Genomic DNA, 26931 nt, shown 5'->3' with positions numbered 1-26931 from the left:
ACTAGTACTTCTCTTTTTTCTTTCTTTTATTGTTTAGCACAAGTTGTACAGAGATCTTCACCTTCTACTAATAATTATACTACTTCTATTACTATTTCTACTTATAGTACTAATTATTCTTCTACTTTTACTACTTATTCTGCTTCTCCTACTTCTTCTACTGCTATTAATTCTACTACTTCTTCTATTACTTCTACTTCTAATTCTTCTACTACTTCTACAACTTATTCTACTTCTACTGCTAATTGGACTACTTCTATTACAACTTCTTCTACTAATTCTACTACTTCTACTCCTACGTCTACTACTACTTCTACTACTAATTGCACTACTTCTATTACTACTTCTCCTACTACTTCTACTACTTATTGTACTTCTACTACTATTTCTTCTACGTCTACTACTTCAACATTTTCCCTTTTTTTTCCAACATTTTCACACCAGTCTCTCTTCTTTATGCATCATTTCAACTGTTTCCACCAAGTTTTACTTTGAATACAAATACAATACTTTCAAGCATTTCAGTTTACAGATTCGTCAGATTCAGCATTCACACTGCATTTTCTCCTAGGAATGCAATTCTTCTAGTTTTATTTATAATACATATAAATGTGTATGTCCCACTTCTGAACAACAACAAATAGTTTCAAATAAATAACCTTAAAATATACCAAAGTAAAAAAACTTGTTCATTTTTATGATCAACTTTTTAAAGTTTGACATCGAACAAAACATTTTTTTTTCTGTGTTTGTTCACATGTTTACAAAATGCAACAAAGGCAAAGGAAGTTTTTAATGTTTACACAAACGAGATTTTAAAATTACAAAATAATGGAAAACCAATCATTATATCATAATAGTAGTTTTTATTTGTATTCAAAATTAAATTAGAAATACAATTAGACCAAACAAAGACATATGACTGGCATAAAAACATTTTTCTTAAATATAAAAAGAGGCAGAAATTCGACATTTCCAAGAGACCCTTCATTATGTTATCATGCAGGCGGTGACAGATTTTCATTTGAAAGAATTCGTCATCCCTCCATTATTTCTCTCTCTCGCCACAGAAATATATTCTGGTTGACAGATTCTCATGGTGAGTACCTCGTCGCTGGAGTATCGTATCTAGATTTGCGTGGCTGACCTTTGTTCAGACCAGTGGCATTATGTGAGTGAAAAAAAAAAAAAAAATCAAAGGAGTATCGGGTCAATAGTGGTATTTGTTCCGTTAAGTACACGTCTGAGAGCTCACTTGTTCGATCTGCTCGGCGAGGCTCGGGGAAGAAACGGTTGTCGCAGCAGGAGAAATCAAACGTGTGATGTTGTGCACTCAATTGTTCGCACTTGTGAGTCTGTCAAGGTGTATCATGCCAGAGATTATTGTAGAAAAATAGTTTTTTTTCATGTGATAAATGCTTCAGAACATTGTTCTTTGTGTTGCAAAACAAGATCCGGAGGATGAAACATGCTTTCAAAAAATGTGACGTCTCCACTTGTAGTGAGCGAAAGCTTGGAGAGGTGTTGAAGATTTTAGGATTACAGTGATAAAGTGGATTGTGAAACACAAATGTGACTCATGTTGTAGAAGGAGGGTGTAAAACATCTCTTGTCACTGGAAGGATGATAAGGAATATCAGTCTTATTAGTGTTTTTACTTCGGTTTAGGAGATTTTCTTATTTTTCTGTCTGTTAGCAAAATAACAAATAACGAAGGGAAAGAACACATTGATAATGTATCACGTTATAGATTGTTTGATTTTGGTATTTCTCAACTAGTTTAGCAATATACTGTATGTGCAAATAACAATCCATGTCCCAAATAATTAAAGCTCATATTTTTTTAATTTGAGTATGAATGAAATGAATCATATATTTAATATTAAATAAATGTCTATTTAACAAATGGTGATGTGTAACAAATCTGCTGTAGTCTCCAATGAGGCGTGTGTGTTTTGATCATGTGATGTGGTACTCACACTGTGGTGTTAATAAAGTTTTAAGACTTAATAAAAGTTTGAGCTGTCGCCGTCAATAAACAATAAATACTGTTATCCAATACAACAAGTGAAACCAGGTTATTCATACATTGAGTGTATTGCAGAGTTTACAATATTCAATATATATATAGTGCGTCTTTGCACACCATGTGGAATTACAAAGTAGTGCTACGGTTACTCGTGGAGTAATACTACAGTGACTCGCGGAGTAATACTACAGTGACTCGTGGAGTATTACTACAGTGACTCGCGGAGTAATACTACAGTCACTCGCACAGTTATATCATGGGGAATTATAGAGTAGTACATCAGTGACTCGCGGAGTATTACCATGGTGAATTACAGAGTATTACTACAATGACTTGTAGAGTATTAACATGGGAAATTACACATTAGTTCTACGATGACTTGCGGAGTAATATTTCAGTGACTCGCGGAGTAATACCACAGGGAATTACAGAGTAGTACTACGATGAATCGTGGATAAATACTACGGGGACTCATGGAATAATACTATGGTGAATTGAAGTTATACTAACTCACAGTGTGGCTTCGTAGTTTACCAACATTTTAACAGATTTTCAGTGCTGTGTGCCACATAACATCAGTTTTAGGATAGGGAGAAAATGAAGGCATGAATCTTGTAACATAAACTTTCCATTTTGAAAAAACTATATTCAGAAAAATACAGTCGATGAAATTGTGAGATGTATCTGTTATGTTTGCTATAATTTAGTCACTTTTCAAAGTGGGACGTAAAAGAATACAACTTTTTTTTCTCTTACTATTAGAAGGGCTTTGCTGTAATGGGATTCATTCTGAGATGTTTGAATGGAGCAAGAACCCACTAGTGTTTTATAGCTCAACTGTAATTAAAAGATAGTATATTGGAGATAAAAAATCCCTGTCCTCTTTAATGTGTAGAAATGTTTTTTTTTAATGTTGACACCTCTAATGAGGAGTAACACAATAAAGAGCTGCTTGGCGAAGGTCTGCATTCCTGGAGTACTTTTCTGGTCACATTTATAATCCCTCTTTTTCCTCTGTTTTTCGAGGTAATATTAACAAATAAACCAACACCCAAGCGAACGTTTTCCACTCTTCACGACTGTTTTCGTATTAAGCAAAAATTACACTCATTAAATCACACGTGTATTTGTTCGTCCTGTTGTTTCAAAATGTTCTTTATGAAACAGGCTGTGTTGTGCTGGTTGCTTATTTGTGTAATAAAGCAATGAAGGCCACATAAACCGAAGAAGCCGGCTCTAAACGAAATGAGTGTTTTATTCCAAATCAAACAAATTGTGATTTTAATTCTTCTCATTGCTCCGCAGCACTTTAGATGATGAAGGCACCAACCTGCGGCAGCAGAAACTTGACAGACAGGTCAGTGTTTTCACTTCTCTCACTGCTGATTATTCCTTCTTTCCACTTCCTCGTCGTGACTTTTCGTTGTCAAAATAGAACAATGGACACAAAACCACCACGATAATAATGTGCGTCTTATCGTGGTGGTTCTGGATAAAAGCTTCAGCATCGCTGAGATGTTGCAGGACGTCTTTGAGGCGGAGACATTCAAGGACGAAACAAAAACATGCTGAAGCCCACATTATGAATCGTCCTCGTCTGACACACATTTACATGTTTCTGTGGATTTTTAATTATCCAAAATGTGAGGCCGCATTGTTTTTGTCACAGTTAAAGGAAACCCATTGTATTGTTCAGTAAAAGTATGAGAAGCTCTCAGAGAAATATTTAATGAGAAAATAGTATAATTGAAAACTTGCACAAAAGTTGCAGAAAAACATTGGATTTGCATGAAAAGTGGTCTTTGTTTGCAGCAAATGTGGCGACTTGGCAAACTTTATACATACTTTTTTATCCATGCCCATAATTCTGAAGTCATACATTCTTTTAAAAATGTACTCTAGAAGTACACGGCGTTGCCCAGAGGTTTTTAAAATATACTAAACCACAAAAATGATTGTGAATGAAAAAATCAATGGCCAGGTAATTTACTTATAATAAACTAAACATTCAGTTGTACCTTTAACATGTCTTTTTTGACTTGGGTGCTAGTATCATTTTTTCGGGCTGATTGCTGCAGATTCCGAAAATTAACGTGAAAGCTGCTAAGGGCTAAAAAACGTTGGAGGACTTGAACCTTTTACACGGTAGTTACTTGATTTATATTTGATCTACAAAACATTTGTAATGAGTCGAAGAAAATGATCCTATTCACGCTATCGTAGTACTAATAGTAAGGGAGTAGTTAGAGCTCGACTGTTTTCGGCCTTATTGGCCTTCGTGGACGAATAAGACCAACAACTAAAAACCAGGCTTAGTCCTGAAACAAAGTCGTTCATGGTGGTCATTTTGAGCCCAAGAAGAACTCTTTAGCAGCCATATGAGGGTAACCAAGCTGACTCAATTGCCCTTTATAGATATAGATTTACAACTTTGTTAACAGCTGGCCGATATCCATTTTTTGAGTAGTCTTTAGTCTATAGTCACCCCAACAGAAGGTCATTCTAATGTTTTCTTTTTTCTTGTACAAGCAAATTTAAAAGAAAGGTAGATCCTCTATAGCTTCTATAGGAAACTAACACAATGAACCAGTACTTTAAATATTGTAGTCGTTTTAATGTGTATAAAAAATGTCTAAAGACAACATGCTTCCAAAGGCTTCTTATGAAGGCCTTTCAATAAAGTCTACTTACCCTTCATAGTGTGTAAGTGGAATAATATGATCTGTTACATTGACTCTAAACTATCGAGCTATGAATTGATGAAACCAATACTAGCTGGAAAATCAACCAAGGCGCCGCTTTATTTCTCGTAAGGTCGGTTATTAAGTTAGTGAATCTTATGTTTCGTCATGTTTATTTAAAACCAACGTCTGTTCAACAGTGTTTTCTTTTGTCATTTGTTTTATCACTGATTTCCCGCCTGAACAATCTTAGCTCCGACGTGACACGGGTAAAATAGAAACCATTCATATTTTAGCAGCACTGAGCTGCTGAAAATGGTACCTCTGTGTGTGAGTCTTTTAAGAATGAGTGCATTAGTTCTATTTAATGTGACTCTGAACTGCTTCTGGTGCGAGTCTGGCTGTAAAAGTACATGCGCTGTACAAGTCCTTCGGGCCAGCTCTAGTTTGACACCCACGGTCTAGTCAGTCCAGGGGAGGTTGCTGGTCCTGATAAGGTGTCTGCTCGAGTGCTAAAGACCTGCCCTGCTGAACTAGCTGAGCTGCTCCAGCATGTCTTCAACCTCAGTCTACGGCTGGGGAAAGTACCCTGTGGAAGACTTCCTGTATCGTTGAAGTCCCGAAAAAGATCCGGCCGAGCTAGCTGAACGATTACAGACCGCTGGCACTGACTTCGCAGCTGATGAAGACACTGGAGCGGCTGGTCCTCAAATATCTCAGGCTACAAGTCCAGCACGTGCAAGACCCCCTGCAGTTTGCCTACCGGCCAGCAGTTGGTGTGGAAGATGCCATCTTTCACCTCCTGCATCGGACCTACTCCCACCTGGATAAAGGAAGCGGTTCAGTGAGGATCCTGTTCCTGGACTTTTCTGGTGCCTTCAATGCATGTGGACCCTGGTCTGGTCTCCTGGATTTCATATTATCTTACTGATCGACCACAGTATGTCAGGCTGAAGGACATCACGTCTGACACTGTGGTGTGCAGTACAGGAGCACCTCAGGGGACAGTACTGGCCCCTCTCCTCTTCACCATCTATACTTCAGACTTCTGCTACAACTTACAAAGAGCTGAGTCTCGTCCAGAAGTATGCTGACGACACTGCCATTGTTGGATGCATCAGGGACAACAGCGAAGACGAGTACAGGAGTCTGATACGTGACTTTGTGGACTGGAGTGAGAGGAACCACTTGCAGCTGAACACCTCAAAGAGCAAGGAACTGGTCTTGGACTTCGGGAGGTCCAGGACAAAGCCACGTCCAGTGTTCATCAGAGGCGACGAGGTGGAGATAGTTGACAACTATAAGTACCTCGGTGTGTGGCTGGACAGTAAACTGGTCCTGCAAAACAGAAAGTTTGTGTTTTTAAGAAAGTTCAGAGTAGACTGTACTTTCTGAGGTTTCGATCATGTAACATCTGCAGGAAGCTCCTCTGCATGTTCTACCAGTCTGAGGTGGCCAGTGTCCTGTTTTATGCTGTGGTGTGTTGGGGTGGGAATGTGTCAAGGAGGAGTGTCAACAGGTTGGACAGATTGATCAGACCTTCTGTGGTTGGAATGAAGCTGGACTCACTGCTGACAGTTGCTGAGAGGAGATCATTGAACAAACTACTGTCCATCATGGATGATGACAGTCATCCTCTGATCACTGTCATCAGTGAGCAGAGAAGCAGATGGAGTGTACTCTTCCCATGATGCAACACTAATAGACTTAAGGACTCATTCATTCCTCAGGCTATTAGATTGTACAATTCTGAGTTCGGGGGCAGGAGTGGAGTGAAAGTATCTTGACATTCTGTTCTATGTTAGTCTTTGTATCATTTGTCTTTGATCGATGTTCTTTATCTTTAGACTAGGATTGTGTCATCTTGTTCTTTTCTTTTTATTTCTCTTTGTTCTTGTTCTTATTTTTATGATAATCGTCTGTATTGCAGTGTCTAATTGGAAAAAAAAACAATTTCCCTGAAGGAGACCTCCTGAGGGATCAATAAAGCTCTATCTAACCAAACCTAACCTATATTATGTATTTTTATTTCCTCCTCAAAATCTAATTTTAAAGTTGACCATTAACGTTTCATGTCATTAATTTACTATCGTTGTATTTACACGTTGAATACAGCGAGTTCTGCTGGAGCAGAAGCAGAAGAAGAAGAGGCAGGAGTCTCTGATGGTCCAGTCCAACGTGGATGGACGGTCTCGCACACGGCGGACCAAACAGTGCGAGGAACAGGCTCCCCTGGTGGAGTCGTACCTCAGCAGCAACAGCAGCGCCATCTACCATGGTAAGAAGAACCTGTGACATGCTGCATATGAGAATGTTCAAGTGACTCATAGACTACCCTGGGGGTGTTTCTACTGGCCCCTGTTCCATGGTTACGATTGATACTCTATGGTGTCTTACATTGTTCTAGTAATCAGTTAATCGTGAAACTCACACCATAGTGGATGCTTGTCATTAGACAAACGATGCTTCAGGAATTTCTCCATTACATTTTCATCTTAACCTTTATTTAAAATTCTTAAATTAATAAAATAATGCCCTGTCATTCATATACCATCAAGTATGTATTAAATTAAGCTAACTATCATAACTTCTGCTTTCACTACCTGTGCATTAACTATATTCTGTTTATTAGTTGATTATTTAAGTTTGTTGATGATTATTTATTTTATTTTGTTGGTCATTTTTTTAAATGTATTTCCTTGAATGTCTTAAATAATGTCCTTCAACTGTATTCATGTTTTTCATGTTTTGCATCGTGGGTCAGAGATGACCAATATTTAATTGATGCTGTATGTTTCGATACATGCTTATTTAACAATAAAAGAACTTGACTTGACTTGTGGTCAAGTCCTTTCCATGTTGACCTTAACATCCTAGAGTTGTACACGTTATTTTATTCACTAGGTGGATTGTACAAATTTAAACTAACCATGTTATTATTAAAAAATAGTTATCTATTTCCAGCGTCCTTTTGACCAATGACGTTAGTCACTCCAGACAAACCACCCACTACTGAATCAGTGTGTAAATTTGTCATTTTCTGGATATAAATAAGGAAATAAGAAAAGGGAAATATGAACCAAAACAACTTGTTAATGTTCCGAAATATGTGTCTGTGTCTGATACAGAGTGTGTGAGTGGAGAGAGTGTTAAGAGGTCGTGGTCCGGGACTGGTTCTCCCACAGTTTGTTGATGAAGATGGCTTGAGAATACTTCTCTTTTTAATGTCTGATACCAACTTCAGCAAATCCGATGCCTTTGTTAGCCACTTCAGAAAGATTGGTTTATTGTTGACTCCTTGAGTGAACAACAAGAGCCTCATTTTGTAAAAGTAAATGCAGAAATAACTTGTCGATGCAATTACGCTATTCAGAACACAAGTGGGAAAGCCAGAAATAATTTTTAAAATCTTTTAAATCAAAAGTATTGACCCTCCGCATGCTCTGTGAATTAATCGCTAAATGAAAAAAAGATTTGCAAACAGATTTATAAGAAAAGTCTTTTAGCTGCAGCTGTTATAGAAGCACTTAATCTTATTTTCCTCCAGGTTTGTCGGTGTGTGTAGAAACTAGAACGCTGTCGGACCACAACAGCAGTTTTTCCAGGAGCTACACTGTTTTTCGCTTCCAGCAGAGAGCTGAACAAAGAAAAAAAAAAAAGCAGGAGATTCGCTAAATGTCACAGAGACAAAGGTTAATAATGTGATGGAGAAGGCGATCGCAATCGTTTTATCTGCACTTTTCTTCGTTATCTGGTTTCTCCTTTTAAACTACATTGATCCAATATTTTATTTGTGTGATGCAAAACAAATGTTTGCTTAGTGATGTCATTATTTTTTCCTCTGTATTTGAAACTGTCTCTTAAACGTTTAGGATCATTTGAGAAGCATCACTGAAGACAATATTTGCCTTTTATTTTTTCCAAATGACTAATACAATATATAATCCACTTAATCCATCTTTGACCTATGTTTTTTGTCTTTATCTTTATCTTTAGACTTAGATTGTGTCATCTTGTTCTTCCTCTTTATGTTCTTCTTCTTATTTTATTTTTTATGTATTATTTTTTATTGTTTATGAAAAATTGCTGGCTATTGGTAAAAAACAATTTCCCGAAGGAGACCTCCTGAGGGATCAATAAAGTTTTACCTTACCTTACCTTACCTTACCTTAAAACAGCAAATCCTTTTTTTTAAGAACTTAACTGAAACAATCTCACTATCATAACTTAACTTTATTAAAATATACTTTACTTTAAAATATATTTTGGTTTTCTTTTTTTTTTTTCAGACAGTAATAATCAATAAAACAGAAATTATATACTTTTTAAAATCTCTCTGTGTGTTCCTAGTAAACCACTGAAAATGGTCGTCAAAGGTTCATCATCTTTGAGACATACTTTCTACCCGTACCTATAATTAACAAGTCGTACACTTTTTAAAAATTGACTCTAAACTATTCTAATACTATAATAGATAACCAAGATTCACGCTATGGTGGAACTCTGTTGAAACTGTGCGAGCAAGGATAAGGATCTGTAACAGTGTGACCCTCGACCTGTCGTCAAATATTGACCCAAACTAAACCCTATGTTTTTGTCTGTGAGTCATGATACAGAAGTATGTCTTCCGTGTGTCACAAAACTCCATGAGAAGAAGGAAATCAAATAGTTTCTCCTGGACTTAAGATCAAATGCTGTCCCCACTAAAAAACTTAAAATCTTGTTTACCATAACACCCCCTCAGCTGTGATTGGTCAAACATCCAGGTTAGTCACCGTGTGTCATCAATCCTGGAAGTCTCCACCTCCAAGGGACTTGTTGTATAAAAAAAGCGGGGCATGATTACAGCTGGCTTGAGGAGGAGTGAAGACCATTATTGCATCATAATGGACTCCACTCTCGTAACCTCTCGTTCGCCCAGATTTCAGACAGGATAAAACTTTTTAAAGTAATAACTTCAGACTATGGTCGTGATGAGGGATTTACTGCATCTTGGAGAGGAAGACTTTAACATTTAAAACATGAGAGTGAGTCAGGAGAGTTGGGTTTTTAACTTTAGTTGACCTTTAAGGAAAAGTGTCTGCCATGACAGTCCTCAACACTTCAAATGACTTATTGATTTCTTGGGCTCTGCTGCTGCTCTGTGTTTTCACTTAATGTGTTTGATTTAAAGCCTCATGCACCAGCCATCTTATCATTGTAAAGACATTAAAGGTATAAAAGAAGAGAGTGCTAAAGAAATTGTTTATGACAGAGAGGAATTTAGGGAAACACTTTACCAAATAAACAAAAAATTGTAACTTTTTTTTGACGCGTTCTCAGTGCAGGAAGCCGACCAGGAGGAGATGAAGGCTGCGGGGGATCCGCCGCCACCTCGCTCTGCCAAAAAGGGAAAAGCATCGGCCAGTTCCACGCCACAGACGGGCAGCGACAAGAGAGAGAGGAGGGGCAAACACAAAGGTCAGTCTGCCCAAGGATTAAGATCCAAGTATCTAAACCAACTAACACGTCCGGACACTACCTTTTTTCTTTATCAAAGAGGAAAAACCTCTCAGTTGTTGTTAAGAACCGAGTTCCGCCACTGACCCATATAACTGTGACACTGTCGCACCAGATTAGTGCGTCTCCTTGGAGTTTCCTGGCATGAAAAGAGCTTAAGCAGCTCATCAGAAGTCGACTGTCCAGGGTGATGGATGACGTTCTTCACATCTCGCCGGCGACACAGATTTGATTGGAAAAGACAATGGAGCGGAAACTATTGCCGTTTCAACGGCGAGCAAATGAACATATTGAGACGGAGGAAGGACTGATAGGAGTTCATTAAAAGTTAACTTCTGAAAGATGATTTGGTGTCTTTTGAAATATGCAAAAAAAAATATAACATTTATTTTTTGGTGTGAGTGCTGCTCTTCTTGCGCAACATGACTAAGAAAAATCCAGCTATATATAGCAGAGGAGACAAAATGTTCTGTTCTGGTGTGAAACAAGTGTTTAAAAAAAACAACCTCCTAACAAAAGCGTTGAACGAGTTTAACCCCCGTGTTCAATTTTGTCAAGATAGCGTGTCGAGGCTTTGATCCCAAAAAGAAAAAAAGGTCGTCCATTGTACAATAATAGATTCTCCCCCCTCGGTGCTCAGCAGGCATGGACATGATGGCCTCGCAGCAGGAGGACGGTCACATCCAGATCCTGACGGTGGGTCACAGCGCCACAGAGGAGGGTCCGGCTGAGCCTGTAATGAACTGCACCCCGTCTCAGAGTAAACAGGACCTGCGGGTGACCATGCTCAAGAAAGGTAACAGAGGAGAAGTTAACGGTGGCACTTTGAGGGAAGTTTTCAGCTGCAACTTTCATTCAAAAACTGTCCACCTCTATATAATATATAATAAAAAAAATAGTAACCCATGTCGTGGTCGACAGGATGACTTTATTAAAGCCAATTAAAAAAATCAAATCAATCAGAGCCACAAGCTTGGTGAATCCCCCTCAATTTGTGGTTCGGCCCCTGTGCCTTAATTTTTTTTTACGTTACAGGGAAAAATATATGAAAAAGAACACAGATCTTTTTTTTAATCTAATTACACTATGCACTTGAGTAAGTGTTATTAATCTCTGGTTCTATTCATCAACTAAGGCCATAAGGCTGCTAATAATAACTGCTCCTTTATTAGTTCAATAGGCTGAGTGCGATCGTTTTATTCGTCGCATTCCAAGGACATTTTGAAACTAAATTAAAGCTCTGTAGCTTAAATACTACAGACTTTTAAACGCCCTTCAACGTTTTTGTCCTTCTTTTAAGCTTTAGAAGCGTTAGAGTCATACCTCGGAATCGGTCGGGATCGTCCGGAAAATGGCGCTAGCACACTTTTAAGTCCGTGGAAGCATGTAAAAAGGGGAATTCAATGTTCAAAAAATTAATTTTACTGCTTATGCATTTTTTATTAAAAAGTATTTTTTGTGGTTTTGTATCTTGTACTTCAGCTAGTCTAAGATGTATTTCTAAAAAAGTCCATGATCCAACCAACATCTCCTGCTTCATCTAATGTGTTAAAAATAAAGACCAAACTAGACGCTTAAAGAACATTTTGTGGATAATCCAGTCAATAAAAGTTTATTTTAGTTTCAATGATGTTGTAATATCATAAGATAAGAAATGTTACTATCTCTCTGGGCGTCACTTGAGTGTCATTGACTCCCACCGTCTGTGAAGGCATGTCGAGCAGCATGAACTTCGACGAGGAGGACGACGAGGACGAGATCAGCTCCAGCTCCTCGCAGATCAACAGCAACACCAGACCCGGTTCTGCCACCAGCAAGAAGTCATGCAAGGTAATAAAGACAATGGCTGCGTTTCTTAATTGGTTCCGTTCATGTTTCTCTCTTTCATCCACGAACCTGCTACTGTTTTCAGTCTGAGACACGCAGAGAAGAAATACAGATTCAATTTAGTCGCACAGTTTGACTTGATTTCAAACCATCATCGCTGAGCAGCGGGAACTTGTTGTGTCTTTTGCGAGAGTAAACAACTTCAGTGGCTCAGGACCAGAAGGATAAATCACTCATGATGAAAGAAAGGAGTCAAAACACTTTAATAAAAATCTGCTGATTTAAGCATGAGGCGGCAACTTAACATAAATCTTACTGTAAGTGTGTTTTATTTTTTAATGTAGTGACTCAATGCGCGTGTGCTGGTGAAATAATCAATGCATCTATATTTATTTCAGAAATATTGTGCATGTTTACCGTAAGAAGTTTCACTTAAAGACGTTTTCTACAGTGAAAAACAAAATTGGTTTCATGATTTTTATACATAAATGATCAATATTTTAATTGTTTCTATATATTTCATTATCAAGGAGTTTATTATTAAAGACTATTGATAAAAAGCAAAAGGTTTTCATGTGAAAAATATTGATTTGTCACTATAGTGTTTATTAAAATACACACATTTAAGCTCTTTCATCGTTTCTGGATAAATCCATCATCGTTTCAAGTTTGCTTAAGAATTCCTTCGTTTTCAAGAGCTATCCGTCTTACCCCTCACCCCTCATCCAGCGGTGAATTGGGACACCCCTTCCGTCTCATAGTCCAGGGGCAAGATCAAGGTTAAAGGGGGAGTTTTGGGACACACTCTTTAACAAAGTTCTACCTAACCTAACCTAACCCTTGTGTTATCTCAGTGTCCCCTTGACCCCGAGACAAAACAAGGGATACTACAAACACATTTGTTTTGGGGCTTTCAGGTCACCTTGACCCAGAGATAACACAAGGGTTAAATACAAAGAAGTTCAGAAAATAAATAAATATTTTTTTAATTTCCCAATAGTTATTATATGTCACAACTTCATTTATTTTAGTAAGTAAGTAAGTCATTTTTATTTATATAGCGCTTTTCCAGACCAGGGTCACAAAGCGCTTATCAATCAAAACAATATTCAATAAAGTATATACTTTAAAGATCAAGATAATACTGAGAACAACACAGGAGTTCCAGAAAATCAAGGAAAAGCCTGAACAAATAAAAATGTCTTCAGATGTTTCTTGAAGGAGTCAGTAGATCATCAAACACAGAGAGAGAAGAAGATCGTTCCAAAGCTTAGGAGCAACAGCCTGGAATACTTTCTTAATCTTTTTACTTTAACGCAGTTAAAATTTTCACCGTATTAGACAAGTGGGTTAAATAAAAAGTCTAAATTGTGTAGTATTACAAAAATAGATGGTTGGATTGATAGATAGATAGACTTTATGCAGGTATATAAAAACAAATCTAATAATATAAAATATAAAAATGTATATTCTAAGTAAATGACAAACCCTGAAAAACCCTCCTTAAAATTATAGATTATGCTTTATTATTGATTATATTTAACATTTACATTTTCTGTGCCACTTAATACCTTATCGGGGTCACAGGGGGGCTGGAGCCTATCCCAGGTTTATTGGGCGAGAGGCGGGGGACACACAAAGACACACAACCACACACACACTCGTACCTACGGACAATTTCCCCGAATTCCTAATCAACATCTGTATGATTTTTTCCCCACAGTTAACGGGGAAAACTAATCTTTATTTATCTTATCTCTAATCTTTAACCTCAAATTTCAACATGTTTTTTCATAATGTTATGCTTCTATTTCTCATGTTCTTTTACAGATTATAACTATACAATAATAATGTAGTTAAAGAGTCTCAGTATGTCACGACTTTGAGTTATTGTTGGTGTAGATGATGCAGTCAGACGTAGATGTGCTGAAGATACATGGAGCTCAAAGGGTCGAACGAGACGATGACGACATGAACCAGGATCATATTTTCAGCCACCAGATGCCATTTTGTCTGATTTATTTACTCTCGATAACCATCTTTGGTTTCCTGTCGTCTTTCCATTTCACTGCGAGTCGTCTTCAATCATCCATATCTTCTGCAGATCACCGTTTCAGACTCTCTCTGTGCTTCTTCTGCCAGAGTCCCAGCTGAGCCCCGAGTCCTCCACCTCATTATTCTGACTAATCAAAGGCTCCGACTCGCTCCTCGTTTCATCATCTCAGGCGGTTTCTTTCTCGCTCCTGACGGGTTTTCGTTTCTCGTCTTTTTCTCTTCTTGCAGGAGGTTGCGTCTGCGCCCACTCCGCCAGCCAACGAACCCAGCGTGGACGTGGATGATCTGGAGGAGTTCTCTCTGCGGCCGGCGCCCCAGGGGGTGAGAGTGAAGTGCAGGATCACTCGAGACAAGAAAGGCATGGACAGAGGGATGTACCCCACCTACTACCTGCACCTGGAGAGAGAGGACGGCAAGAAGGTCGGCGGCGCTAACAATAGATCTACAAATATGATTCGCTTGTTTAAGTATTTCTTTAAATATAGACTTCATCTTATAGCTCCTGTTTGGAGTAAGATTTAGGGAAATATTTGATTCTTTCTTTAATTACTTCTTTATTTCGAGCGATATTTGAGTACATAGAAATTATTAATCCTTACCTTTTTAGAAAAAACAAGTATTATATATGATTTTAATTGTATAACATGGAACATAGGTGAATGGAAAATACAAAGATCAATCATTTATTGATTTTATTAATTAAAATATATTATTTATTTCCATGTTGAGGAAATATAAGCTTTTGAAACATACAAATACATTATATTAGTGAAAGTTCACCCAAAACTCTTCACTGACTTTCTACTCACCCTCATGACGACGAAGGGTTGGGATTATTTTTAAAGTCATTTGTTTCTTTTTAAAGTTATAGACAAACATGTTTGTTCATTTTAATGTAGCGACTGGAGGTATCTTCCTCTAAAATGATGCACTTAAGAAAATCTGAGAATGAATCAATTTTGAAATTACAAATATGAAAAAATATTGTTACAAATATACTGAAATAGTAAAATAAATATTACTGGTAATAAAATAATAATAAAACAAAAAATATAAAATAATTATTTACACAATAATAAATAAAATAATGATATCAAATATCAAAAATAAATATTCTTACACAGTGCACAGACTATGGAGGTACAAATATGAGCGTTGGGAGTTAAAAAGACTAATTAAATATTATATATATATATTTTAAACATTTTAATATAAGAAGATTTGGTGATTTGAAAAAAAGGGTCACAACAATATTCTTTATTTTTACGTGATTTTCTTGTTCTGTATTTATCTCCATGTGCTTGATTTCATAGACATATTTTTTAAAGCTTTTAATAAAAACATTATTAACCATCAGTTCACTCACAAACAACTTAATAGCTTGACCTGTTTAAACCACTTTAGACTAGATATAATTATTAACCAACTCATTAACTTGAAGTCGATAATATAGATATAGTAATAATTAAATCTAGTCACAAGAATATGAGTCTTCTTCACAAAACTGATGTTTTTTGACTGAATTAAATACATTCAAGGACACTAAAATAAGGAAAAACAGTTTTTTACTAATTAATATTATGTCATAACAAATGCAAACATTTTGAACAATTGATAACAAAAGGTTTTTTTTCATTCTTCCAGTAAACATAGCATTTATCTAAATATATACTGTGCTTCATAACCTTCACCAGTAATTTGTATGTTGAGTTTTTCATTTCTGAATCATTGGAACTCAACACAGAAACTCCACAAAGTCACTTTTAATGAAATGCAAAATGCTGCTGCTTGCCTTCACCGCAGGTGTTCCTGCTGGCGGGCAGGAAGAGGAAAAAGAGCAAAACATCTAATTACCTTATCTCCATCGATCCCACTGATCTGTCTCGAGGGGGAGAAAGCTTTATTGGGAAATTAAGGTAAGACGTTCCTGTCGAGACGTTTCCATTTCTAAACTGATGCGGAGACTTTTCGTGTCTTGTTGGAAAAAAACCTTTTTTACCATTTTTAAACCATTCATTCTGACATTCATCTTCAGAGCTGTTAAGAAAAGAGTTTGACATCTTTATTTTTGCGTCGCTTCTGTATTTTGTCGTTCAGGTCGAACCTCATGGGGACCAAGTTCACGGTTTACGACAGCGGCCTCAACCCCATGAAAACCAGCACCAGCCTTGAAGCTACCAATCTACGTCAAGAGCTCGCCGCCATCTGCTACGTGCGTCACTTTTTATTACTGCATTTACCAACATGTCTCTGGAAATGTCGCTTTTTCAAAGATGACTTTTATTCCTGAAGTGCATCTTTGAAGGTTTTTGACGGTAAAAAAAACATTTCAAAATGACATGTTTTCATCTTTTAAGTACGGTGAGACTTCATGTACTGTAGATGAAGGACCTCAAACTGTTTTGCACCGTGATTGTCTGGTGAAGCTTCATGAAGCAGTGTCATGTTGTTTAGAGCTCGGTAGGTGGCGCCATCAGTTTTAAAAAGATATGACATTTCATTATAACAGTTGTTAGACACAAAATAAAATAGTGCAGAGACTGCCATCTAGTGGACTCTGAAGATGATGACACTGCTTCATGAAGCTTCATGAGACCATCACTAGTTTTCGATGGGTCTTGAGGAGTCACAGTCCTAGTTTTCACTTAAGTAAAATAATATGTTTTTAAAAAGAAAACACATTTTGTACTTATAATAATAAATAGAACAGAAATTACACAATTGTTTTTTTTTCTCACTCCCTCTCAATGAACACATCACATTAGCTGCATGTTTTAAGTGCTCTGCTTTTGTATCTTTTGCAATAAGTTATTAATTTAATAAGACCTGGAATAATTGTCAAATTTAGAGCGCCATCTAGTGGCCTTTCGAAGTGAAGACACTGTATCGCGATACCTCGTTAGCTGTTTCATGTTATACATCATTTGAAAGCTCTTTTTCTTTCTCTTAAATTAAACTTTCAACTGTATTTAATGCCTGAAAACGAAAATAATATATATATATATTTATTTAGAATAAAACATGTCATGACTTTAAATCACCAAAGTATATATTTATTTTCTTTCTCAGGAAACAAATGTCTTGGGATTCAAAGGGCCGCGCAAAATGAGCGTGATCATCCCAGGAATGAACATGGACCACGAGAGAGTTTCCATCCGACCACGAAACGTACGTCGACGCGATCTCTCCCGCGGCGCCACCTGTGGACGCCTCGGAGGTTTGTCGCTTCATGATTTAATTTGTTTGCTCTCCAGGACCACGAGTCGCTGCTGGCGCGCTGGCAGAACAAGAGCACGGAGAGCGTGATCGAGCTTCACAACAAGACGCCGGTGTGGAACGACGACACACAATCCTACGTGTTGAACTTCCACGGCAGAGTCACTCAGGCGTCGGTCAAGAATTTCCAGATTATTCACGACAACGATCGTAAGTCAAGAGATAAAGACGCTGCAACTGAACTAGTCAACAAGTTTTAGGTTAGGTTAGGTTAGGTTAGGTAGAACTTTATTGATCCCTCAGGAGGTCTCCTTCGGGAATTTTTTTTTTTTTCCAAATTATCCACAGCAAAAACAGCAATTTTTCATAAAAAATAATCAAAATGAAATAAAATAAGAACAAGAACAAAGAGAAATATAGAGAAAGAAAGAACAAGATGATACAATCTAAGTCTAAAGCTAAAGATAAAGAACAAAGATCAAAGAAAAATAACAAAGACAAAGGTTACAAAGATACAAATAATACAACTTTACCTAATATAACGTTAATATAACTTTACTTTTTATTTAATAACATTTTCGTTATTTACAAACCATTTATTGTCTCAGCCATGTATTTTTAACAGTCTTATTGTCTTCAAATTGTCAATTTTATTCAGTAACTCATCTCAATAAGCTTTCTTTAGTAGCACTACACATCTCCCCCACTAGGTGTCGTAGATGGTCAAGTTAAGAACTTCCTCCGGTCTTTAGAATAAAATACGATTCATTTCATGACCTTTTTATCTTTTGTATTTTAAATTCTGCAATTAAAATCTACATATAATTTTACAGTAAATATTTATAATAAACGTGTCAATTTTTAAAAGTGATGTTTGTTCTTTCTTTTTTTTCACTTTGGAAAAGAGATCTGCGGACTTTCCTGGTTAAGTTTAATATTAATAATGATAATAATAATAACAGGAAATAGAAGTAGAGCAGTTTGAAGGACGTTCTTCGTCAAAACACTGATTAATTACAGCAGATGTTTCTTTCTGCATTAATTAAACATGAATTGGATTCAAAGTCATTAATTAAAAAGTGATGAAATTTTTTTTGTGTCCACTTAAGCATATGCCCATGAATTAATAATTAAAAAAAATGCTGTGCAAAAACTCTCATAAGACGCCAACTGTGACGTGACATGAGGTAATCTCTGGTTTTAGGTCTCTAAGGGAACGCTAGAGGGCGCATTCGCTGAAATCATATTGACTTAAAACGACTTTTGTATTTTTTATGTGTTATTTCTATATTATGCATTGTTGGAAATTGAACGAAAATAGATCCAGAAACTCATTCCAGACGTTATGTTGACGCCCGTCTCTCTCCCTCTCTCGGCGGCAGCCGACTACATCGTGATGCAGTTCGGCCGCGTGGCGGAGGACGTCTTCACCATGGACTATAACTACCCCATGTGCGCCCTGCAGGCCTTCGCCATCGCCCTCTCCAGCTTCGACAGCAAGCTGGCCTGTGAGTAGACGCTCCCGATTGCTGCACTCGTCCTCCCATCAAGGGCTGCAAACGTCTCCCAGGGGCTCCACGTCCAGCCTGGAAATCATCCTCCGGCCTCAAGTTTACTCCGTGTGTTCGCGTCCGTGAGTGGCTGCTTCTGGGTTCGAAAACCCTTGTCCTCCTACTTGACGAGCACAAAGAGCAACGTCCTGGGTTTTTATTTAGTAAAAGTATTATTCTCTGGAGACTAAACACATCCTTCTGTGTAGATGACAGCTAACACCACTAGAGCATGACTACGTATCGTGAGCCTCAACATGCATGTCACACTATTTATTTTCTTATTTATGTATTTATTACATCCTTTTTATGTTGGATTTTTAACGTCATGGAGCAGCAAGCGCGCACACACACACACACACACACGCTCACACACACGTGTCGTGGCGTCACAGTGTTATGAATGTACAAAGGGAAACCAGGTCGTCGACGACGACCAGATGTATTTACATTTTTGTGCCTTCCAAGACTAATGTTTGCTGAAGCTCGGTCTGTTGCTGTCGTCACACTCGTTCGAAACTCTCATGAAACGGCTACAAATATGATAGAATTGCACCGACGTTCGCTGAACTAACCGCACACTTGTCGTCGTTTGTGAAGAGACACTTAAATGACGAAGATGTTTATTGTTTCTTGAAAAAAAAATGCACATTTTAACATTTCCTTCCATGAAAAACAGGTGAATTGACAAATTAAATTAAAAAAGAAAATCCAACTGTATTAGCCAAGAGTTGATAATTTTACATTTTCAAGGAAGATTCACTGATTCTGGTCGTCAACAGTTAAGTGATCTGAAACGACAGCCATGATATTCTTGAAGAAAAATAAAGGTCAAATATTACTGCAGATGGATAAAGTACTATCTTTCGAAATAATACTGTTTCTTTTGATAATACTGACTGTTTTGCGGGTAAAAAAAAAAACACTACCGCAGTCCAATACGTACTGCAACAGTTCTTAAGTTTCATTCCTTATTAAGAATAGTTTTCAAAAAATAATTATACTCAGTCTTTATGGTTTGTTGAATTAAAATAACAAACACCAAATCAAACTTTAATGACACCATAATAATACAGAAATGGAAGAAAAAAAGAAAATCATGTTTTCTTAAACAATCATTTGTGATCAAGTCGTGACTAACAATATGACATGAAAACATGTATTTGCCTAAAAGAAAGTTTTGGTTACAAAGAAGAAAACCAATCAATTTGAATCAATAACCGTCGACACTGAGTCTGGTTCTTCTCCAGGTTTCTGCTCACCACCTTTGAATTGGGATTCACTGGGAACTGTTGTTCTTTTCTTTTTTTAGATAGTTTGAATTAAACTGTAAAGTGTCTTGAGATAACTTAGTTATGATCCGACACTTCTTATCTTTATATTTCTCCAAACAAATGCAGCTTCAGTTGAAGCAGGAATTGAAATAAAACCTGAAATTAGAAGGACTCTCTGGAGATCGAATCATATCTCCATGACTGTAGGTATTAGAGGCGGCCACTGTTGAAGATGTATTCATGGAGATCATTCTATCCACGAGTCACTCTGGCAACACCAATGGGCAGAGGATTAAGAATATTTAGCAGAAGAGGTTTGGATTTATGTTTGTGTAACAGACTAACAAAGATGCAGATGCTAAGATCAAACACTGAAGATTGATTTTTGAGCTAAATATTGACTTTGACAAAGGTTTTTTGGACGTTAAAACAAAATAACAAATCCAAATGGTTGCCTCAGAGACCTTAAATAAACATGGTTAAGTGAATACAAAGATCATCCTAGAGTTCGTTCATTAATTTGTGTCATTAGTTAATATTAACTTCACTTCCTTGTGACTAACGGTGTCTTTTCTGCTGTAGCGTCCACATCGAGCCTCTTCGTTCACTTCATTTTCTCGTTTTTTATTTAACCTCTGACTTCCGCAGCCCTTTAGCGCCACCTGGAGCATCGTCCCCTGATACGACAAGTGATTTTTGTATTTCTAAAAAAAAAAAGTGCTGAATGAAGGCAAAGAACAATCTCTTAGAAACACTGTAAAGGTTGGCTGTGGGTGATGAATCAGATCTTTCTCAAATGTGCTATTCTTGTACTCGACTGTGCTCTTTTGAATTTCTATATCTACACTGTTGATACTCTTGCTGTAAAGTCGCTTTTCAAACACGTTTACCGAACTCACCTTCTGTCCTCAGTGCTCTGGTTGTCATGTGCAGTTCATGGTTCGCCGTGGTGGAAACAAAAAAACAAAAACACATCATCGGGAAATAAAAATCTCTTTCAGATGCTTGTTTGATTTTTTAATTTATTTTTCTAAATGTATTTGTTTTGTTTGTTGAAAGAAATCTTTATTTCCATCCATGTGGGACAGAAAGATTTAAGTTAAGGGCCACAGAATGTATTTAATGTATGTAATTGTTAGGGGCCGTGAATTCAAAAGGGCGAGTCATGTTAGGAATGAATGGAATTTCGCGTAATGACGAGATACTTTTAGGTTAGGAAGGAAACTTTAAAGCAAGTTTGAGAAACTTTAAGATAAGGATGGAAACTTTAAGCAAGTTTGAGAAACTTTTAGATAAGGAAAACGTACACGTAAGGACGGAAACTTTAACGTAAGGACATAAACTTTTACATAAGGACGAAAATTTTGGCATAAGGATGCAAACTTTTAGGTAAGAACGGAAACTATGTAAGGACAGAAACTTTTACATAAGGATGAAAACTTTTACGTAAGGATGGAAACTTAAATGTCAGGACGTAAACTTTTACATAAGGACAAAAACTTTTACGTAAGGAAAAAAACTTTTACTTAAGGACGGAAACTTTTACGTGAAGACGAAAACTTTTAGGTAAGGATGGAAACTTTTAGGTAAGGACGAAAACTTTTACATAAGGAAGAAAACTTAAACGTAAGGATGGAAATTGCAACGTAACGATGAAAACTTTTACGTAAGGACAGAAACTTTTGCATAAGGACGAAAACTTTAACGTAAGGATAGAAACTTTATATAAGGACGGAAATTTTTACGTAAGGATGAAAACTTAAATGTCAGGACGAAAACTTTAACATAAGGACAGAAACTTAACATAAGGACGGAAAGTTTTACGTAAGGACGGAAATTTTTACGTAAGGACGGAAATTTTTACGTAAGGACGAAATTTTTTACGTAAGGACGGAAATTTCAACTTAACTATGAAAACTTTTACGTAAGGACGGAAACTTTAACGTAAGGACAGAAACTTTATATAAGGACGGAAATTTTCACTTAAGGACGGAAACTTTTACGTAAGGATGGAAATTTCAATGTAACGATGAAAACTTTTAAGTAAGGACAGAAACTTTTGCATAAGGACGAAAACTTTAACGTAAGGATAGAAACTTTATATAAGGACGGAAATTTTTTACGTAAGGACGGAAATTTTTACGTAACGATGAAAACTTTTAAGTAAGGACAGAAACTTTTGCATAAGGACGAAAACTTTAACGTAAGGATAGAAACTTTATATAAGGACGGAAATTTTTACATAAGGACGGAAATTTCAACGTAACGATGAAAACTTTTACATAAGGACGGAAACTTAAACGTAAGGACAGAAACTTTATATAAGGACGGAAACTTTTACGTAAGGACGAAAACTTAAATGTCTGGACGAAAACTTTAACATAAGGACAGAAACTTTATATAAGGACGGAAATTTTTACGTAAGGATGGAAATTTCAACGTAACGATGAAAACTTTTACATAAGGACGGAAACTTAAACGTAAGGACAGAAACTTTATATAAGGACGGAAACTTTTACGTAAGGACGAAAACTTTTACGTAAGGACGAAAACTTAAACGTAAGGACACAAAACTTTATATAAGCACGTACATTTTTACATAAGGACATAAATTTTTACGTAAGGACGAAAACTTAAACGTAAGAACAGAAACTTTATATAAGGACCGAAATTTTTACGTAAGGAAGGAAATTTCAACGTAACGATGAAAACTTTTACATAAGCACATAAACTTTTACTGTAGGAATGAGTAACTTTAAAAGTTTGACGAGAAACCTTTATGTTACGATGACAAACTTTCATGTTAGGATGTTGAACTGTAACGTCAGGACAAGTTTCTTTCATGTGAGGACGAGTAACTTTCACGTTCGGACGGGAATGTTGAAGCTTCTTTTTAATATTTGTTCTAAATGTCTTGACACAACAAAACCATCGCGACTTACAATTTTGAAAAAATGTATTTCTCTTAATTTTCCCATCACTTCTAGTCTCTTTAGGGTCTGTTTCAAATACATTTGAAAAACGTAAAATGTCAGAAACACTTCCTTTGCTCTTGTTCTCCACTGACCTCATGAGGGCCACATAAATACAGTCAAAGCTAATCTACCTGATAAACTATCGAGCAGTATCATTTCAGGCCTCCAGATGGCGACACATCTCTCACCACCTTAGGGTTGTGGCAGGGACTCAACTTTGAACATCTCCATAAACAATTTATTTCTCCCTCCTGCTCCTCATCCTCAGTCCAGTCACCTCCTTCGGCGCCTCCTCCTGGACGTGCTTCTCCTCGTCGTCCTCTGTGTCCGTCAGAAGCTCCGCCTCCTCCTCAGGGTTCGGACCGACGCAGCTGAACTGAAGCCTCTCGGCCTCCATGACTGGATCATCTTCATCACCTTCATCCTCCACTTCTGTCCCTCCCTCCTCCTCCACCTCCTCATCCTCCTCCCCATCTTCCTCCTCCTCCTCCTCCTTCTCCTCCCCATCCTCGTCCTTGTCGTCCTCCTCCAGAGTGGCTTGCCTTGGGTAGCGGAAGACGTCTCTGGTGTCACTGAAGGTGATCTGCTTCTTCTGCATCTCTCTGCTCACGACCAGACCCAGTCTCTCCTGCTCTCCAGGAGGTTCTTCAGAAGTCAGCAACAGTCTCTTCTCGGCTTCCTCCTCCTCCTCCTCCTCCTCCTCCTCTTCCATACACTCCTCCACCTGCTTCTCCTGCTTCTCCTCCTCTTCTGCACCTTGAATGTTCTCCTCTTCCCCTCCTTCATCTTCCTCCTGCACCACGGAGAGCCTCCTCATCCCCACCTCTTCCTCCTCCTCCTCCATCCTCTCCGCCAAGGCCTCGGCCGTGGGCTGGCTGGTGATGTCCTCCAAGGTGAGCGTCGTGAACCCGTATCTGTCCGAGGTCAGGTGGTGCTCCGGGTAGGTCTCCTCCGGGTACCCCTCCCAGTCGGCTCCATAGGGGACCTCCTCCGCCTCCATCTCCGGAGAGGCTCCCTCGAGCCTCCCCTCCTGCATCCGCTGGGTGAGTTCCTGCAGCTCCTTCAACAGTTTCTCCTCCTTCCTGGACGTTCTTAGTTTTGTCTTCTTCTTTCGGCCACTAGGGGGAAGCAGACACAAGTTAAGACGGTGGAAGATAATTACATTTCTTCAGGGGGCCACTGTGTCTGTTGTATCTAAACAGAATAATATAATTATAATAAAATGTGATTTTATTCATTTTTATTTACAAAAAACTAACCTCAAGAGGGCCACACAAATACAATCAGAGTAAAACTCCTTTTTCTTGTATTTTTGTATTTCTATACAAATCATTTCAGGTTTGTATTTAGTCAAATCAAATATTGTCTTATTTAAGATTAAATCTAATATCTTCAATCTGTTGATGTTAGGGTTGAGGACAAGTGGAACGAACACAAGTTAGATGTGTTTCTTTATTATTCAATAAATTAATTGAAGTTCCTTCAATAAAACAAAAAGTAACAAACCAAGTTCAACTGATTGAAGCAACTTTAGTTTGATTCAATAATCAAGACACAAATGTCCAACCCAAAATAATCCCCCAAAATAAAAAGATAACGTCATTCAAAGTTCAATTAAAAAAAAGTTTTTGAATGCTTTAATTTTATCAAAGCAACTTTTTGTTTAAATTAATACTGGAAGAAACAAGTGACAAAAACACAAACACATAAGTGTCAATTCTGGTGGTAAAATATTCTCAGGAGATTTGTCTACGGTACGTCTAAATGTCAGGAATATATTCAAAGACGGACGTTCAGATATAAAAATAAATAAAAAGACAATAGACCTGTAAAAAAAACGAAGAAAGACTAACCAAAAAAAAGACCTCTGCACTGGTTACAACACGTTGTTTGTGTATTTGCATCTATGTATATTTGATTGTATGCTGACGATGGTGTTCTTTATGTGTGTGTCTCCTAACTTTTACAGAATTGTGTTTGAAGTGTTTGTGTTTTACTCAAATCCCTAGTCAAGAGTCACATGCTAATGTTATTTCAGAGAAAATCTGTTTTATTTTTCTAAAGGAAACACATTTTAGGCAGTTCTAATATAACTTTTTTCTCAGTTTCCATGTTTGTTTGTTTGATTCTTTCCTTCTTTCTTTCTTTCTTTCTTTCTTTCTTTCTTTCTTTCTTTCTTTCTTTCTTTCTTTCTTTCTTTCTTTCTTTCTTTCTTTCTTTCTTTCTTTCTTTCTTTCTTTCTTTCTTTCTTTTCCCATTCAGGGATAATAAAGAATAAAATTGATTTTTAGCTTTCTGAAGCTTTCAGAAACCAGTTCGCTTCACACTAAGTTACCCTTACACACAATCACACACTGGTGGGTGTAGGCTGCAACGCAGTTCAACCGTCAAGGCACAATCAGGGTAAAGTCACACAAAGCCACAATCTCACCCGAAACTGGTATTGAACCATCAACTTTTCTTTTGAGTTAATCATGAAGTGAAATACGAAAATGTACCTGGATGAACTCCGACCTTTCTTTGCAACAAGTCTGTCCATCAGCATTTCAGTTCGGATCAGTCTCTCCTGGAGTTTTGCAAATTCATGTTCATCCGCTGCAAACGAGTAAATAAACAAAAGAAGAAACATAAACACAAATACCTTTTAATATATATTTGTTATGTATTCATTGTGTCAAGATACTTACGTATTTTATTATCCACATATCTCACTGGTGCCACTGTGTAGTTTCCTGTTTTGGTTTTTGCTTTACATGTCAGCTGTTGAAAAAAAGGTTATTAATCCAATTAAATCGAATACAAAGTGATTTTTTATAAGTCTTTTACCTTGTAGACGATATAGAGGATGTAGAGCAGGATTCCAAACCCATATATTGGTATGGCCTGAGCCATCAGGTTGTATTTCTTGCCTCGTCCGACGCTCTTCATCCTGGACGTGGCGTCGATGGCACTGAACGTGTCGAGACCCCAGTGTTGAGGGTCGTCTTGCAGGGACAGCTGCTGCCTCGACGGAGGGTAGAACCCTGGTCCAACTGGACAAGAATTAAAACCATCGTTTACATGTGAAGAACAGAATCAGTGGATCAGAGCCTGTCCCAGCATGGACGCCGATGGTGACGAAACACTCTTACCCTGAGGCCGACCCGCTTCCTTCTTGGCCCTGGGCAAGAACATCCTGGGCAGGAAGAGCGAGACACAAAGGACACAACATGAGATAAGAGTGACCTTCTGGCAGGTCGTGATGGACATTTTGTCTCCGACAGCGAAGCAGATGAAGTTCAGCTGCAACATGAAAAGAGAGAGTCCACAGATGTCATCTCTGATCTGATGACGTTTTCAATCCAGATTATCTCAGATTATATCAGGACGCGTTCGTGTGCAGCAGGAAATATGAGCGACAGATCTTTTGTACGTCGAGGTCTTATTTTATCTTCTCATAAAAGCTGTAATTGTGACAACGCATGCTGATTTAAAATCAGAATATATCTGAAATTACCTTAAAATTGTTTTTTTTTGTTTCAGATTGTTCTGATTAATACACAAAAAAGGCAAATTAAATTCTAGCAGTGATTGACAAGAAATCAAAATTGAATCGTTTCATTTTAGTAAAATGATGGATTAACGAAGCAGCACTTGAACGCACCATAATCTAAAGGGTCGACCATTCAAAATACCTGCAGGTTGTAATATACAATATTGACCGAGAGATGGCAGTGTAGGATCGCTTCCCGCCAGGTTCACGATGCCATGAGGTGAAAAGGCTGATGGGAGAATTGAGTTTGACGTGAATTTGATTTTTTTTTTTGCGTTACAAAACAGTCACAG

The 26931-nt window shown here is 37.5% G+C and overlaps 3 protein-coding genes across 5 annotated transcripts in view; 1 reads left to right on the top strand and 2 right to left on the bottom strand.

The window, feature by feature from the left end:
* Positions 1-21133, top strand: part of tub (TUB bipartite transcription factor) — a 50502-nt gene extending 29369 nt beyond the window's left edge. The window contains exons 2-12 of one of the 3 annotated variants that reach the window (XM_087793717.1): positions 3335-3386; positions 6826-6988; positions 10033-10170; positions 10850-11005; positions 11921-12039; positions 14320-14511; positions 15895-16007; positions 16189-16303; positions 17161-17259; positions 17346-17517; positions 18690-21133. In XM_087793717.1, the coding sequence (XP_087649843.1) occupies positions 3335-3386; positions 6826-6988; positions 10033-10170; positions 10850-11005; positions 11921-12039; positions 14320-14511; positions 15895-16007; positions 16189-16303; positions 17161-17259; positions 17346-17517; positions 18690-18823 (1453 nt within the window). In that variant the 3' untranslated portion in view covers positions 18824-21133. Of the gene's footprint in view, positions 1-3334; positions 3387-6825; positions 6989-10032; positions 10171-10849; positions 11006-11920; positions 12040-14319; positions 14512-15894; positions 16008-16188; positions 16304-17160; positions 17275-17345; positions 17518-18689 lie in introns of all 3 variants that reach the window. The other 2 variants (XM_087793718.1, XM_087793720.1) reach the window with 2 other exon arrangements.
* The window catches only part of lmo1 (LIM domain only 1), a 138559-nt gene that overhangs the window by 47754 nt on the left and 63874 nt on the right, over positions 1-26931 (bottom strand). The gene's annotated exons all lie outside the window — the stretch shown is intronic.
* On the bottom strand, positions 23345-26357 carry ric3a (RIC3 acetylcholine receptor chaperone a). The gene is made up of 5 exons (XM_087793607.1): positions 26238-26357; positions 25933-26138; positions 25794-25866; positions 25605-25701; positions 23345-24224 (listed from the first exon to the last, which is right to left on the bottom strand). Exons 1-5 carry the CDS (start codon positions 26353-26355, stop codon positions 23345-23347), a joined length of 1374 nt encoding a protein of 457 aa, XP_087649733.1. The 5' UTR covers positions 26356-26357.

This window comes from Callionymus lyra, chromosome 6 (assembly GCF_982586985.1).
Source record: "Callionymus lyra chromosome 6, fCalLyr1.hap1.1, whole genome shotgun sequence".
NCBI lineage: Eukaryota > Metazoa > Chordata > Actinopteri > Syngnathiformes > Callionymidae > Callionymus > Callionymus lyra.
Note: the sequence above shows the minus strand (reverse complement) of the source record. Positions and strands in the feature narration are given on the sequence as shown.

Bases quoted from the DNA above. Each gene is read 5' to 3' on its own strand.
- ric3a (XM_087793607.1), bottom strand. From the start codon at position 26,355: ATGTCCATCACGACCTGCCAGAAGGTCACTCTTATCTCATGTTGTGTC. The intron at 26,139-26,237 runs GTAAGAGTGTTT...ATTCTTGTCCAG, and splicing joins GGAAGCGGGTCGGCCTCAGG to TTGGACCAGGGTTCTACCCT. The intron at 24,225-25,604 runs GTACATTTTCGT...GCTTCCCCCTAG, and splicing joins AAAGGTCGGAGTTCATCCAG to TGGCCGAAAGAAGAAGACAA.